Source organism: Neurospora tetrasperma (assembly GCF_000213175.1).
Source record: "Neurospora tetrasperma FGSC 2508 unplaced genomic scaffold NEUTE1scaffold_3, whole genome shotgun sequence".
NCBI lineage: Eukaryota > Fungi > Ascomycota > Sordariomycetes > Sordariales > Sordariaceae > Neurospora > Neurospora tetrasperma.
Window position 1 is genome coordinate 693,047 of NW_009799101.1, and position 18,000 is coordinate 711,046.

Here is an 18,000-nt window from a genome sequence, read left to right on the forward strand (position 1 = left end):
CCAGCCTTGCATTTATATTAGGGTGCCAAATTGTTGAGTTTTTACTTAGAGTAATCCAGCTCTGGACCTCAATAACAGCTGCGCTTTAGTAGATTCTACCGGGCTACCCGGAAGAAGATGTTTAAATTTAAAAAAGCTATAGTCCTCCCCCTTCACTACTCCTACAACCTTAAGATCGAATTGAAGCTAAGCGAATAAGCGCCCTATACCAAATTGTAACCTTTTAATCCCAACGAACTAAACGTTATCAAGAAATAGATCGACGATAATTTGAAAATCAGTTTCATCCGCCTATTACAATCCGAGGACGCCTCCCATATCCTACTTATAAAGAAATTAGGAGGAGGAATATAAATATATATAAATTATAAAGGTATTAATAATATTATATTCCGAAGCCGGTACCCCTTTCCCTTAATTAAGGAGACCTTTAATACTATTTACAAGGCTAAAATCCTTACTAAATTCGATATTATCGCCGCCTTTAACCGTATTCGCGTAGTAGAGGGGTATAAATAGTATACCGCTTTTATTATTTAATTTAAACTTTTTAAATCCTTAATATACCCTTTCGGGTTATAAAGAACTTTGGGCACTTTTTAGAATTATATTAATAATATTCTATATAATATTTTGAATATCTATACAACTATATACCTCAATAACATCCTAATTTTCTTAAATAATAAAGCGGACTACGAGCGATACATCAGTAATATTCTTAAACGCCTAACCAAAACTAACCTACAAATAAATACCGATAAGTACGAGTTTTATACTAAGAAGATAAAGTACTTGGGATTCATTATTATATTAGGAGGAATTAAAATGGACCTAGAAAAGATTTAAGCCATTATCGATTAGCAACCTCCTACCTCTAAAAAGTTCCTATAGAGCTTCTTAAACTTTGCTAACTTCTACTAACATTTTATTAAAAAATTCTCAATTATAGCCGCGACCTTATACGACCTTACTAAATATAATATTAAATAAGGATAGATTACAACTTAATAATCTGCTTTTGAAAAGTTAAAAGTAGTTTTTATAAGCGGGCGTACTTTGTATATATATAACTAATTTAGAAAGACGATTAATGAGACGAATATATTAAATTAGGTATTAAGTAGCACCCTCTTGTAATATAGGGACAATGGACTCTTCTACCTTATAGCCTACTTCTCGTTACAATATAGCGCTACGAAGTATAATTATAATATTTATAATAAGGACATACTAGCTATTGTTAAAGCGCTAGAGGAATAGAGGCTAAAATTAGAAGGAGTATAATAACCGTTCGATATTGTTACTAATTATAAAAATTTAGAGTTTTTATTATAAATCAATAGTTAATTCTACACTATATATACTAATTATAATTCCTATTCCGTTTTAACTTCCTTACTCGCTATACTCTAAGCTTGAAGAACCTTTACCCTAATACTTTGAATAGAAAGCCGGAGGATGTACCTCTAAATATAGACGATTACCGCTTAAAAGCTAGGAATTGTAAGCTAATCGAATCTACCCGCTTTAAAAATATATATTTTAAGACCTTATTAGCCGCCGGCCTCCGGGAATTGGACGTTAATAAAAAAATATTCTTACTAGTATTAAACGCCCTCGAAGAGTTGGATAAATCGACCGATGTTATTATTAAGGAAAACTATACCCAATTGATACTAATATAGGAAATAATTATATATTTGTACAATCCCGGTCGTTTAAAATAGTACCCCTATGTTCGGAAGAAGCTAAAAGTAGCTTTCGCTGAGTATTCTACAATAGGAGGTAAAGCCTATTACAAAGGGCGAATACTTATTAACTCCAATAATACAGCAACCTACCTTTAATTAATTTATTATACCTATTCCTAGCCGATAATAATATTCTTTTACCCTTACTATATAACTATAGCGCCTTATTAGCATAGGGTCCTTTTCCAATTCTCTAGAGGGAAAACTGTACGGCGTTAAGTGCCGCCGGATGAAAACCCCCAGCTTTATTTCGGCTGTAGTTTACCTACGCCGTTCCTACTTTGCTTATAGCTATAACGGTTCTTACCTACCGCTATAGCGAATTAATTTCGTTCCTTCCTTCGCTACGTTATTTTAATACTAGAATAATAAGAATAATAGGAATATAGTTAGGGCCGTTACCTTTTTAATTTTTATTGCCCCTTCTTCCGCCTTCCTCCCGCTTCTCTGTCCTATTTTCCTATTTACATCCCTACCCCTCCGCCTTATTACTCCCGTTTGCCTTTACCCCCGCCCTATCCCTTTACTTTCCAATCTTCGGTTCTACCCCTATTTTTAGTAATATAAGGGCTCTCCCCTCTATTTATATAATCTTCCCTATAGTATCCCTTCCTAACTCCCTCCTACCTTCTTTCCTCCTTATAATAACGTTATCTAAAATAATTTCCTTTAATTGTAATTATCCTAGCCCGATCGAGCTTACCTCCGACCCTAAAGTCTCCTCCCCGGAAGTATTTCCGGGTTTTACGGCTTCTCTTAATTTTGTAGCCCTAATTTACTTAGAGCCCGCAATATTTCTTTATATCCTTCATAATAATCCGGATCTTTAGATCCCTTAAAATTAATATATTTATTCCTTTCATTATTCCTAATCTTTATACTAATTCGTATAGTATTGTCCGTAAAATCCCCTACCTCTATTATATTTTAAACTTTATTATAATCTTAAAATCCAATAAAAGATTTACTAGTCCTAACGCTTTTCGTAAGATTATTACCGGCAAAACCTACCTCATTTCAACTTCTTATAAATTCTATATCCTTTTTTTTCTCGCCCTTCTTTTTTAATTAATATTTTATTCCTAATTACTAACTTTTAGACCGCGACCTATATTTTTTATACTACCCGTCAATATATATTGGACGTTCCTATTAATCTCTATAACGTTTATAATATTATTTAATCTATAATTATTACTATAATATTAAGTAGCCCGGCTCAGTATTATTAAAGATTGGATACTTTCGTTCGTACTATTTAATAATTTACTAAATATATATATAATCGTTTAATATAAAATAATCTCCTGAATAATATTACTAACTTTCTCTATACTTTATACTATAATATTACTATTTTTCAATAGAAGGGATATTATACGCTATACGTAAAAGATATTCTCTATAGTCGTACTCCCTCCGGCCTTAGTATTAATAATATAATAAACCCGGTTTATATTACTTTTGATTCTAATAGTAGTATAATTATTCCTACGCGTATTATATCCGGTCCTAATAGTAGTAGTACGGCTACTTTTATTTGTATAGTCTCCGGTTTTAATAGTAATAATACTACCCCTAATAACCCTATAACTATTAATACCCCCGGCCGCCCTATTATAAATAATAATTAAATTTAATAGCGTTGTAATATTATTATAAACTAAATTCGTATAATAGAATTTCTTAAAGAGCTTCTTAAGTATAATTAAATATTAGATAAATAATACTTCGGTTTTAATTATAGCCATAATATAAATAGTATTTATAATTAATATAATCGCTTCCTCCCTATCCTTTTATTCTTTTACTCTATTATTATTAATAATTTATTCCTTTTTTACAAATACTTCGCGAATTCCTTGCGCTACTCCTCTTCCAATTTAATTATTAGACGGTATTCCTTTAATTTACCTAACCTTAACGCCTATAATAGAATCTTTTCGGCTTTAATTCCGTCGTCTAAATAATCCTAGAGTTCTTCTTTTATTAATAGCTAATTCTTAATATTTAACTAAAAAAGGCCTTCTATATTAAGGTAATTTAGAATAATATAAGTAAAGGTCTCTTTTTCTAATCTATAAGCGTAGACGGGCGTTTAGACGCTTAGTACCTTTCTTCGGAAGAGAAAAGCCCGGAGTCCTATAATTTCTATTCTTAGATTTGGAAGGAATTTTTTGTTTTAATTAGCGGGTATAGTTTATTATTATTTTCCTCTAATATTCGAATTCTTCTCTTTTTCTCTTCTTTTTTTACACTAATTATATAGTATTAGATAACTTCGCCGCTAAACTTAAGAGTAAGGTTAATAATAGTAAATTTATACCGTCGATTTAATTTAGCTACTACTACCGCTAATTAATAATTATAGCGTAATACCTATTCTCTATTCAATATATTTTCTAATTATTCCTCCTTATTAATAACTATAGGTTCCGGGATTTATAACAGTAATAGCGGGGACCTTAATTCTAGGGGGGGGCCGGCCGCAATCGCTAATAGCTTCTCTATTAATATCTACGCTTTAACCTATTTAATTTTAATTATACTACTCTCTAATTTATTGGCGGATAGCCGACTTTTAATTTATGATATCCGAATATAGTTAGTTATTTAAATTACTATTCCCCGGACGAACCTTACTTAGTCCGTACGAGCAAACCTTTTTCGAAGGCTTAAATTCTTTTATTTAAATAGAAATTAAATAGTGAATAAAAGGTTTCCGTCTTTAAATTCTATACTAACATAATTTTATATACCCCAGCGATAACTCTTAAGCATTTAATTTAATATTTCGCTAATCCGATTACAATCCTTAGTAATTTCCTATAAATTTTAATTAGTTTATAGAATATTAAGGCTCTATATACAATAATACTACAAATATACTTAATATATATTTCCCTTACCCGAATAAAGGAATAACCCTATACTTTTACTAATTACCTTATAAATATATTCATTTAAGTCTTTTTTCTTTTATTTTACTACTTCTATATAAATCCAGTAATTAAGTTTATAATTTAATTAAACCCATAGGAATTTTATTAATTTTATTAATTAAAATACTACGTCCCCGAATTAGAGTATTTCTATCCTTAGTACCCTTATCTATATAAAATATATTAGCGCCATTTCATTCGTTTTAAACTCTATACCTCTCGCCCTAACCTATTCCGAATATATTTTCTATACTACCTACAAAATCCGGTAGTTTTCTTCGGTAGTACGGGCTATTATAATAATATTAGTATTATTTATAAAGCCGATTATAATTATATTTAAAATTATTACCAACTTTTAGTATAATAGAATAATAAAAAGAATAAATAAAATAAGTAAGAGGGGGGAGCTCTAAAATATACTTGTTATAATAGTATAGGGGCGAAATGTTTTATTATCGAAGAAAAGAGCGCCTCTCCTATTAGTAACGAAGTTCGCTACTTATTTGATAATTTACATTAGGAGCTATATTTCGTATAAAGTATATAGACGCTACCTATAATTAATTCTATTAAATGTACCTTTTAAATCGAGGAGTATAAGGAACGTTATAGCCCCGAATTTTTAAGCTGCATAAACTATATTAATAATTACTTAAACTATAAACTCCATCAAACGGCCTACCCAGTTGCCTATTTAATTCTCTGGGAGGAGGTTGAATTTTTTAGTTGCTTATATAAATCTTTTAACTTTAAGGGCTTCGAAATTTTTCTAATATTATTAAATAATAATACTTAGCTAGCGGTATATAGAATATAGGATACTGTCTCGCCACGGTCAAAAGACGGTTCTTTCCTAACAACCGTCGTACAACGGTTAATTCGATTATTTTAGGAAAGAACGGTTCTCACTAGCGCTACGGTTGTGTGATAGATAACGGTTGACTCTTGGAAGCGCAACTGAACCGTTCAAAGACGGTAGCTACGATGCAGATTAGATTATTATTATTGGAAATTATAATAGGCGTTGTCCTACGCTCCTACCTCTATATGGCAATTAAGTTACGGTTATACAGCAATTAAGTTACGGTTACGGTATAATGCGATATAGTTATAAAGAATCAATTAAATGCAATAATGTAGGCGATAAAGATAAGGGAAATACTTGAATGAATATATTAATTGAGCTCGCTAGGATACGGGACGATATTGCTCCTCCGATTTCAATTATATTGAACCCTTATAGTACTATTAGGATACAGAATATTACTTAAGATATCGCTCCTCCGACTTCAATTACTTAGAGTTAACTTATTAGGATACAGAATATCGTCGCTCCTCCGACTTGAATATAAACGGCACAATTAATTGCTAAGGCTGACTCTAATACTGGATGTAATAATCCTGGATAGTATAATATCGACAAATTTATTGAATTATTGTATATTATTGTATGCTACAATATTACTATAGTTGTTGCGACGTATATTAAGGTACAGATAATACTCTAATAAAGATTAATGTCTATTAATACTATACTAGCGTTATTATTGCTAGATAAAGTAATATTGAAAGGACTTGGGATAACGAACGAAAGCAATACTGAAAATGCTTAGGATAAGTGTAGGGAACCTATACCCTTTTAATAGTAGCCGAATCTACAATAACCGACTCTAATACCGCTAATAAAGGGGAGATAGCGGTAGGAATAAGCATACAGGTACGCTTAGGAACCGGGGGAATAATATCGGCGCTATTAATACCGGGCTGGCCGCGTTAATAATCCAATAAGGAAGCAGTATTATAGGACTTACTGCGACGGCTGCGATTGCGATGACGATGACGATTAGGGAGATTATCGTCTTTATATTTATTATTATCATTACTATATCCGCTGTAGGAGATTGGAAATTAACGCTCTAAGGTAGTACTAGTACGATTGCTAGTACTAATATAGGTGCTAGTACTAATACTAGTACTACTACTATAGCGATAATAGGGTGTAGGGGTTAGTCTATTGCGTTCCTAGCGATTCTTGCCCTTACGGCGCTTATTACTAGGACGGTTATACGGGCTATAATGAGGGCTATTGTATATAGAGCTAGATCTAGGCCTAGAAATACGTCGAAGTCTAATACTAGCGCTAGTAGGTGTACTACTAGGATTATAAGTAGGACTAAGACTAAAATTAGGACTACCAATTTAAGTAGTATATTGAGTAGTATAGGTTGGTATCGCTGGCCACCTAGCTGCTATTACATCAGGGTCGCAAGGGGTTCTACGTTGCGGAAGGCTTGGAATAATAGTAGACCGCTCTAAAATTTCTATATTAATACTATTTTTAGCTTACTATATAGTAACCAACTCGAACGGAATTTCTATAAAAAGATTACGGTCGTATTCGATGAAATTCTTATAGAAAGTAAGATTGTCGAATATGTTTAGATAATCCTCTTGCGCATTCTAGTCCTTTTTTTTTTGGCTAAGCTAGTTCCCGGTCTACAGCCGATATTCAATCTGGCTTCGGATTGGATTATACGATAAACTATTATACTTAACTCAATAGTAATACTACGTAAAAAGTAGTACGGGATATATTCCTTATTACTGAAAGTAGTTTAGTAGGTAATATAAGGCGCAATATAGGAAAAGATATCCTCGAAATAATGGGCTGTAATCCAAGGCTCTACCAACTCAATAAATGTCGCCTCATTTTCTTCGTTATTGTAATCGAACTCCAAAAGTTCAAGGTGATCTTTCGTTATTATAAGGAAGAAGGTATGGAACTTTACCTATAAGAATCGGTTCTTCTGGGTTTTATAGGTATTTTTAATATAAATACGAAGCTCTTGGAATCTCAGCGAACGGGTATCGATATTAGGGGCAGCCCGCTTAATAATCTAACTAGCGAACTAGTTCGAATAGTATACGAATATATACTAACGTATTTGTCGATGGATCTTATTAACAACTATAGCCATCTTTTCCCTAGGTATGGAAGTTATAACGTTATCTATATCGATACTATTATTATCGAACTCTATGCGTAACGGTGCGCTAGTTTCCCTCAATGTATGAAGGTTCTCTTGGGTTAGTTTGAAGAAATAGTTGAGATATTTGTCTTTAAGGGGCTCCTCCTCTTCGTTAATTGCACTGCAGTCCTAAAGATCTACAACTAGACGAAAAAAACAATAATCGAAACAGACGCTTCCAATTAGGTATTAGGAGGTACTCTATCCCAATAGGGAAATAATAATACCCTTTACCCAGTAATATATTTCTTAACTAAATATATAATAGAAAATATAATTATAATATTTATAATAAAGAATTATTAATTATTGTAAAAGCGTTAAAAGAATAAATACTAGAGCTAGAGGGCGCGTAAAAACAAATTAAAATTATTACAAATTATAAAAACCTTAAAATATTCGCATCCACTAAGTAATTTACCCCAAAGTATATACAGTAGGCCGAATTCCTCAGCCGTTTTAATTTCCGTCATACTTATAGAAAAGGCCTAGAGAATATAAGGCCGGACGCTTTAAGTAGGAAGCTAGAAGATAAACTACGGGATAAGGAGGATAAGAGGCTCCTAGCTAGGAAAGAACTTCTTATTAACCTAAACCGTTTTAATCCTTCCTTCTTTAAGGACGAAGATATATTAAATACTGTGTATCTATACTTGGTAGCTATAGAAGAAGTCTACTAAAGTTAGACCGACTAATTAGATTTATAGGAAATTAACCTCCATCAAAATGGAAGTAATGAAATTAATAAATAATTTAATTGACAATAATTATATTAAACCTAACTTAATATAAGAAATAGTCTTTTATTCATAGAAAGGAAGACTAGCGGGGCTAAACCCCTAAGATTAAAAAATATTTCAAGATTGTATTCGCGCAATACTCTACGAAATAAGGCTATATCTACTAGTAAAAGGATACCGAAGAACGAGTATTTATCGACCCAAACAATAAAAATACCCAACTATAATTAATTCATAAAATATATGTAGGGAAGCTAAGAAGATACTTGGGCCGTAAGGGAATACATAAAACATTCAATAAATTTTACTATTAATTAGGAATATATTAGTCCGTAAATTTTTTTTCTAAAGCTCAGCGTATATAAAAACTAAGGTAATAAAATACTTACTAATAGGCAACGTAAAGCCTTTCCTAATACCCTTCAAATTTTAATCGCAAGTTTCAATAGACTATATAGTACTTATAATACTATATACTAAGAGAGGACGAACCTACCGCTATATCGCAATTGTAATCGACCGCTTAATTAGAATAAGGCTCTATATTCCTATAGAAATATTAAAAATGAATAAGTTAATTGAATAGTTTATTAAGAAAATATATAATATATATAGATTACCGGATAGCATTGTATTAGATAGAGGTTTGTAATTTATTTTAGCGTTCTAGAGAACCCTATACAAATGTTTAAGAATAGTAGTAAAACTACTATTAGCCTTCTACTTACAAACCAACGGATAAACTAAGCGGATTAATATAGAAATGGAATGATACCCAAGGCTTTATATTAATTGCGCCCAAAATAACTAAGTAGACTAACTACCTTTAGCCGAATTTGCCTACAACAATACAGTCTCCGAAACGATTAATATTAATTCCTTTTATACTAACTACGGTTTCTACCTACGAATAAGCATAGAGCCGTTCAAGCTATATCCTCTAAACCTAACGGAAGCTTAGAAAAAGGAATTTTTCAAAGCCTCCAAAGTAACTAACCGATTCCAAACCGTACTAAAGGGTATCATCGCCCTATTTAAATAAACCCAAGATTAGTAAAAAGTACAAACAAATAAGTATTATATAAATACCCTAAAGTATAAAACCGGTAATAAAGTACTACTAAATACTAAAAATTTCGCTACCGGAAGGCCGTAAGCAAAATTAGTCCCTAAATTCGAAGGCCTATTTACAATACTACAATACAACTTATACCAAATTAAACTCTAACTCCCTAAGAATATAAAGGTTAACCCCATATTTTATATATCAATAATTAAGGTTTAGGAGACGGCAGGGCTCCCTAAGCAATATAATATCGAATAAAATATTTTAACCAATTAGGGAAAGTCTATAATAAGAACCGATAATAATAATAATAACGAATAGTAGAAGTAGGAGTTCGGAAATATTATCGGGTACAATAAAGTAAACAACGGCCGTTAAATATATTAAATTAAATGGAAGGATATTAATAAACCAATATAGTAACCGGTTAAAGATTTAGAAGGATATAGCGATACTATTTAGAAATATTACAATTCCTACCCTAATGTACCACCACTCCTAGTTTAGATTAAGAGGAAGTAAAATAAAAGGAAGCTAAAGAAGAGATTATTATCTTCCAACTTAATAATAATCTCCCTGTCCTACACCTTACTAGTACTTGATATTAATTCTAATTTAAACCCATATTAATTACTTTAACGAAACACTCGAATCGCTTAACAAATGGGATAAACTCGGCAAAAAGAAAAGAATTCAATACGACTTATTCTACATACCTTAATCGAATACCTTATAATATACCCTTTTATAGGGCAACTATTAATAGTACTAAGAGATAGTACTTTTTACAACAGTCTTACGTCTCCTATTCCCCCGGACGGCCTATATCTACAATAATTAAAACTCCTATAACGGATAAGATTAGAAGATAAAAAGTATTTGAAAAACGTTAGTAGTACGATAGTTAAACGTTTAAAGAGAAAAACGAATTACAAGCAAGGAATTAAATACACAAGCTCTCTAATTTATACTAATAGCGGCTACGGGCGTCCTATACCAACTACTATACTATAGGTATCCCTATAGCACCCCTAGTAAGGCTAGTAATAGTAAAAGTCGTTAAAGTTCTTTATATACATTAGTTAAACTAATTTTCTAATATACAAATAAATTATTAGGAGTAATAATAACTCTCCCCGCGGAAGGGTCAAATTTAATAATATTTTACCTAGTATTCTACCCTTAAGTAGGAATGGGAACGCCAAGCGGCTTCCCGTCTTAGTACGAGCGCTAAGACTTTTCGCTACAATATAATTAAACATATTAATAGAGGGGTCGGGGAGAATCTATTTTGAATAAAACAATATATTTAAATAATATTTTTATAGTAGGAGTGTTTTAGAGGGCGGTAGTATCAGAGGGCTAAATCATATACCTTGTACTAGGGTGTAGTATAGGCTAGATTATATATACGTACTCTATACCTTGCTATAGCACTGGTGCCGGCCCGGGTATTGAGGCTCTGTATGACCTACTCTACCGGGCTATATAACCCTACCTATAAGACCGGGTTAGCGCACACTCTCTTCTTGCTTCCTTCGTACAACAACGAATATCGTAGCTTACCTATAACGGTGCCCTTGCCCCGTAATAGTACCGTTCTAGTACTAAGAATACGGCCGCTAATATCCTATCCCGGAAATCCGAAGACTTTAAAATTTGAAAAAATAAGAAGGAAGCGTATCGGACCCTCCAAATAATTAAACCCCTAAAGGAAGCCGACAGAATTAAAATTATTGCCCTAGCTTCTATTGCTACTTTAAATAGTATATTAAAGGAATCGGTACAAATCCATATATTAAATATCGATAGATTGGAATTATACCCCTCGAATTAGAAGGATACAAATTAATTAATACAATTATAAAAGCAAACGGAGACAAAGAGTTATTAAAAAAGTACTACGTATATACCTACGGACCGGACCCTCAATTTACAATAATAGCCAATAGCCTCCTTACCTACAATAGGCGTCTAATCATACCCGATAAAAATAACCTATATACCTATATTATTAATAAAGTCTACTTAATACTAGCTACGGCCTATTCTAATTATGATAAAATACAAATAATTTTATTTCTCTAATATTAATAGCCTAGTATAACGGAAGATATTAATTAGTTCGTTAAGATGTATATAATTTGTAAAGTAAGTAAAGTCCCCGAGATAAAACGCCCGGTAAATTATATCTTTTCCGCCGCCCAATAAGAAATACATTTCGATTATAATCGATTATAAGAAAATACTTAGAATAAATACAGTTTCAATAATATTTTAATTATAATAGACTACCTAATAAAATCGTTATAAGTTATATTGTATATAAAAAGTTAAATGCTTAGAATACTGCCCGAATATATTATTAAGGGCCTTTTAAAATCTACGGTATACCTAAAGAAGTAATTTCGGATTGTGGCCCTTAATTTATATCTATATTTATAAACGAAATATTTAAATTAATTTGTACAAAGTAGAAACTTGCTACTACGGGCTATAATTAGACCGCTAGCTGGGCCGAAGTTATGAACACCTACTTCGATTAGTAATTACACCCTTTTATTAACTACTATTAAAATAACTGATTAGGAATAATCCTTATACTAAATATAGTATAGAAGAGCCTCCTTTAGGATAGTACGGGTCTCTCCCCTTACAAAATTATATTCCAATACCTAATAAGAATATTTTTCAATTAGAATGTCCGTACTATTATGGGGCTAGCGCCCTAGATAAAGACTCGGTTTTACTAAGTCTATTAAGACGGGTTGGTCGTATTAATAAGGATGCGAGCCTCCTAATTTGTCGGATCCACATATTTACCTGGCCCGTGCGCCCGACTATAAAACCTTCTTTTGACTATACCCTTCTAGTATAATCTTTCCTCCCTTGCTCTCTTCGTTAAATATAGCATTTCAACCATATACGATTACTCGCTATATAATACTCTAATAGACCCGTTATATTATATTTAACCTCCTTTTTCAATTTCCATTACTATTTCTCTCGTAGGTACACCTAAAGAGTCTCTCCCCGGCGCTCTCGTTCCTTAGCAATAATCCTATCTACAATATTTCAATAGTAACCGCTCTTCCAAATTGCCTAATTAATAAACTTATAAGAACGATACTATCAATTTGCTTCGTCTATTAAGTAATTGATCGCCGAGATCGCCGCCCTTAAATCCTTGTCGGCTACCCGGCAGCTAGTCCTCCCTACCCTCAATAAATTCTTATGAAATAAGGAGAATTTTAAAATATAAGTTTTAAGCGTCTAAGTTGAGCTCTATATAGATAGCCCCGCTATCAGCGACTTAGAAACATTATTCTACTATTTGCTCGCTTACCTATTGCCCGCTATTAAAAAGCTGTTCGTCGCCTTCGCTACTTCGCTTCAGTCTCCCTAAGAGTTTATTGAGAAGTTTAAACTCATACATAGGGACCCTAATACGGCTAGAAGAATTAGTTAAGAGTTCTACCGACTTGATTAGAAGTTTAGCAAATCAATAATAGTTTTCCTTATTCGCTTTAAGGAAGTAGTTTACTATACTCGTATTGATTCTTAGTTAAAAGCAGCTAAAGTCAACTAGCTTACCGCGGCTTTAAATAACGATTAGCAGTAACGGCTCTTAGAAAGAATCGACGTACTTGAACAATATTCCCAACTATTTAATAACCTCCGGCGACTTAATAGTAATACTTTTTTTATTTCAATATTATTAAAATACTCAATTGAAAATAATGCTGGTAATCCTATAAATACCTCTATTAATACCTCGGCAATAGTAGCGAAATTACTATCATGGAAGTAGAGAAATAAGTAGAAGAAGGAGGGTAGGTGTACTAATTACGTAGTAGATCGTACTAGTTTAAGAAGTACCCTCGGATTTCGAAGATAAATACGGTCCGGCTATAATTTAGTAGGGGCTTAAATAGTTATAATAGTAATACTAGAGGAGAAGAAGATTCGGATTGAATAAGACTCTAATAAGATTAGGGTGGAGGGAGCGCTAATTGGGGATTAAAAAGGAGGAGTCTCTAGTAACTGGGAGAGGCGAGGCTATAACGCTAAGAGTACTAATTTATTCCTTTTTATATTAGTAGTATAGTAAGTCCTTAAACTATACCCCTCTACGTATAGCCAGTTGGATACTGGTATCTACTGCGATACGTAACTATTGAGGGTAGTAGACGTAATATTTTGTAAGTATAAGAATTATTGAGCTATCTATACGGCGGTGAGGATGAAGCTCCTACTAGTAGGAGAAGTAGAATAATATAACATACTAGGTAATAATTATAGTTTAACTATTTGCCGGCGTATATAATTTGTAGTTCTGCGGAAGAGGAGTCGGCTAATGGGCGTAGTCTAGAAATATCCCTTAAATAAGTCTTACTACCTATGGTTATAAGGGCGCAACTCTATAAGGGTGATAGCGGGTACGCTAGTTACCGACTCGGGTAGGGAACAGGTAGTTGTATAGCGTTTGTTCGGGGGCTTAGATGGAGAGATCTTTCTTTTCTCGTATTATTGATATTGCGTGCCTATTTAGCTAGGCATTTGGCTGGGAGCGGTTGTGGGGGATTCTGGTCATTTTTCGTGTATTTAGCGGTGTAGATAGTCTTTTTTGGTGCGGTAGAGCGCGCTCCCTAAGGGGGAGTAGGGGGATAAAATTATGGGGCTAGCGCCCTAAATGAAGACTCGGCTTTGCCAAGTCTGCTAAGACGGGTTGGTCGTATCGATAAGAATGCGAGCCTCCTAATTAGTCGGATCCACATATTTGCCTAGCCCGTACGCCCGACCATAAAGCCTTCTTTTGACTGCACCCTTCTGGTGTAGTCTTTCCTCCCTTGCTCTCTTCGTTGAATATAGCATTTTAACCACACACGACTACTCGCTGTGGAATACTCTAGCAGACCCGTTACACGTACGGTCGATATTAGATTCTGTACTAAATAGTTAAAAAGGGAGTAAGCCTAAAACTACGCCTAGCGTATTTAAAAAGAGTTTACTTGCCGACACGCACCAAAAACTTACAGGTACGCACTTTGGGGACCTGACAGCTGACATGTAAATTATTCCATTTTGGCCGTAAAAACCGCGATCTTTAATGTTTTGAGGTGGGTCAACCCTGCAGATCCCCTATAAATCCTGCTTCAGCGGCCAAGCAAATCTGACAGCGCCAATCTAGCGATACTCTCGTAGTATTGAGGGGCTCAAGACAATTCGCATTACACTCTACTCTACTCTAAATACTTACATCTAATAGATTAGAGAGTTTAGAGAATATTATTAGATTCTTCCTTCCTCTCTATTTGCTCCCTTGCCCTCCGCTGTACAAATAGCTATACAAATAGCCGTGTAAAAAAGAGTAAAAGAAATGACCAAGGCAGAGGGGATGCTGCGTACATTTAAAAGACGAAATCTTGCGGGTAAAAATGGGATTTACAATATTAGGTGTTATTAGCTGGGCCGCCCCAGTTTTCTGGTGGGGGTGCGTACCTGTAAGTTTTTGGGGCGTGTCGGCAAGTTAACTCTTTAAAAATATATAAATTACGCTAAAGAAATAATATTAAAAGCGTAGGAGGAATAAGTTTACTAAAATAATAAAAAGCGGAGGGACTTAAATTTTAATATTAGTAATAGAATTATTATTTTTAAGCGCTTCTAATTAATAACAATTCGACCTAATAATAAATTCAATTGCCCTAATATCTATAACAATTATGGAATTACTAAGAAAGTAGGCTATTTATATCGGCTAGAGCTCTCTAATAATTAAAAAGGCTCCGACCTCTTCTATACAAATCGCTTAAGGAAGTATAATAATAACCCCTTACCCGGCTAATTAACTAAATGCCCCGGCCTAATAAATATAGAGATAGATAAGGACTCTGAGTAGCAGCTTGAAAGGATTAATACATTTAAGATAATTAATAGCAAACACTTCTATAACGCGGACTAGAGAGGCTAGGATTTTAGTTTTGACTACTAGCCTACGTCTAATTTTAAATACGCCCTGAAGTTCCTTTAGGACTTCTACAAGGCTAACCCGGATGCCCCGGGACCCCTTAAACGGTTAATAAACTAATTAAATAGGGATTAGGAGGAGTACAACAACAATAAACTATTAGAGTCGTTGGGGCTAAGGCGTTCAAGGAAGATTTTATGCAAATAAATAACTAGTAAAATTCGTAGACGAATCTTCTATAGAAGGGGGGGTAATATAATAGCGCCGGACCGGCAATATTGCTATACCTACTATACCCCTATAGGACGATTAGTATTATAAAGTGCTGTAAAGTATTAAGTTATAAAGGTTAGAAGAATGAATAAAAAAAAAGGTTTGCGCTAAGGCTACTTAGTAGCCGAACCCCGAGAGCGATATACCGTAACATTACTATGGAACCACCGTACCCAGCTCACTACTATAGTCAGGGAGTCTGCCGTGTGCCAACCGTAAATAGATTTCTACGGTAGTTTTTCAACCTACGGTAGTTGTGTTCGTACCTACCTAAATAGTTAGAAGCCCAGGATTGGCGTACGTCGGGTCGTGCATGTGAGTGTATGCGCAGCGCAATTGAACGAGGAAGTTGCGAACGACCTATAATATATTTATTTATATACCTATAATACTCAAGGCACCCTACACCCGCCCAATTACACTACAAGTAGTACGCACCGCCGGCCGGGTACTATACGAACCACTACACATACGACCAACCACATACGACCGGCTGCACCGGCGCATACAATTAATTAGAATACTATATATACTATTATTAATTATTATTAGTAGTAGTAAGTAAATAATAATAAATAGAATTAAATTTTATATACGCAAATACCGTACAATCAATAAAGTAAGGCAATAAATATACTATACTATACTCTACTGCACTAGCAGTCACCTGATATTATACGCCAAGAACGATATGAATTAGGAATTATGAATTAGACCTAGGAATTAGGAACTGGAAACCAGAAGTTAGAAACCAAAAGTTAGGGACTAGAAGTTAGGGATTAGAAGTTAGAGACTAGAAATTAGGGACTAGAAGTTAAGGATTAGAAAGTATTAGCAATGTGTATATTATATCTAGGGGCAAGCGATTAATATTATAATTATATACTATAGGAAATCCAACTCGATATTGTACTTAGGGATATTATTGATATAGCGGTTAGACTTCCGAATACTAGATGAGGCGGAGAAGAAGCCGTATACTATTAAGTTACAATTTAAATACTATAAATAGGTTAGAGGAACTATTAACTTATACACGTCGTACAATAGATAGATAAAATATATTGAAGATACTATTAAATATTTACTAGCCGGTCTACCGGGTATTATATCTATATAATATTCTAAAGTACTTACGCCTATATAGGACGGTGATTATACTTCTATTTATAAAGCTTCGAGATATTTACAATATATAGTCGGTCTATAAGAAGCGCGGGAAGGCCTATAATTAGCGATTGTCCCGTATCCTTAACTTCATAATAACTAAGGGATTGAATAGTAGTTTCCCTAAGCATTAATGTTATTAGTATAAGAAAGATACGACGTTTATTATATTACTTTTAGTTATAAATAAAGATATAGTCAATACGGCTAAAGCCGGTTATATTATTGTAGTACTTGATATAGTCACTAAAGCCAAAAGTATGCCTTTTTTGGGTCCTAAATACAATACGCGGGCTATATTATACCTATAGTTAATAATAATTCCGATTTCGGTACGTAGTAGTCTAGATTTATACTTAGACGTACGATGATTAAAATATCTATAATATTAACGCGAGCCACCATATATAGGCGTTACTTTTCTGCTATAAAACGTATACAATATAGATATACTAAGATACCCTTATCTTAATAAACAACTTCTCTAGCTTACTAGATTTGTATTGTATATATATAGGGGATATAGCGTTGGCTTCTATCGTTGGATATATAGTAGGATGGATATAGGATATAGGATAAGAGGAAGGACATAGGTATAGGCCTTATAAATATGCAGTAGGTTCGAATAGTTCACTTACTTATCTATACTTAGTTGGACATATAGGAATCGTAGATACCGTACTAGTACCGTACTACTACAGTACCTTTATACCGTAACCAAACATTCTGCGGTCGCTCTACGGTAAATAGATAAGTACGGTAATTTGGCACCAGGGCAGATTTCCCACGGTGGATTGGCACAGCACCAGATTTCCTACGGTAGATTGCTACCCGGCTCAGAAAAATTGATCCCTGTCCAGATGTAGGCCGGCCGGCCTATATATATACATTAAATGCATGTATAATAGTAAGAATAATAGGGAAGTTGCAAGGGACGTTTGTATTTAATTATCTACCTACGACCGTAGTACCTATACCCCCTGCCCGAATTTAATACCGCCGCCCGAACCTACCTAATGCCGCCGACCTAATGTAGTGTACTGTACGATCTACTA

General features: G+C 33.7%; 1 protein-coding gene across 1 annotated transcript; it reads left to right on the forward strand.

The window, feature by feature from the left end:
• Positions 1 to 609: 609 nt before the first annotated feature.
• Positions 610 to 849, forward strand: NEUTE1DRAFT_42028 (uncharacterized protein; the record flags this gene model as incomplete). Its single annotated transcript, XM_009851976.1, has 1 exon — positions 610 to 849. A coding segment is annotated over one exon (240 nt), but the record flags the coding sequence as incomplete, so codon positions are not given.
• Positions 850 to 18,000: the final 17,151 nt, after the last annotated feature.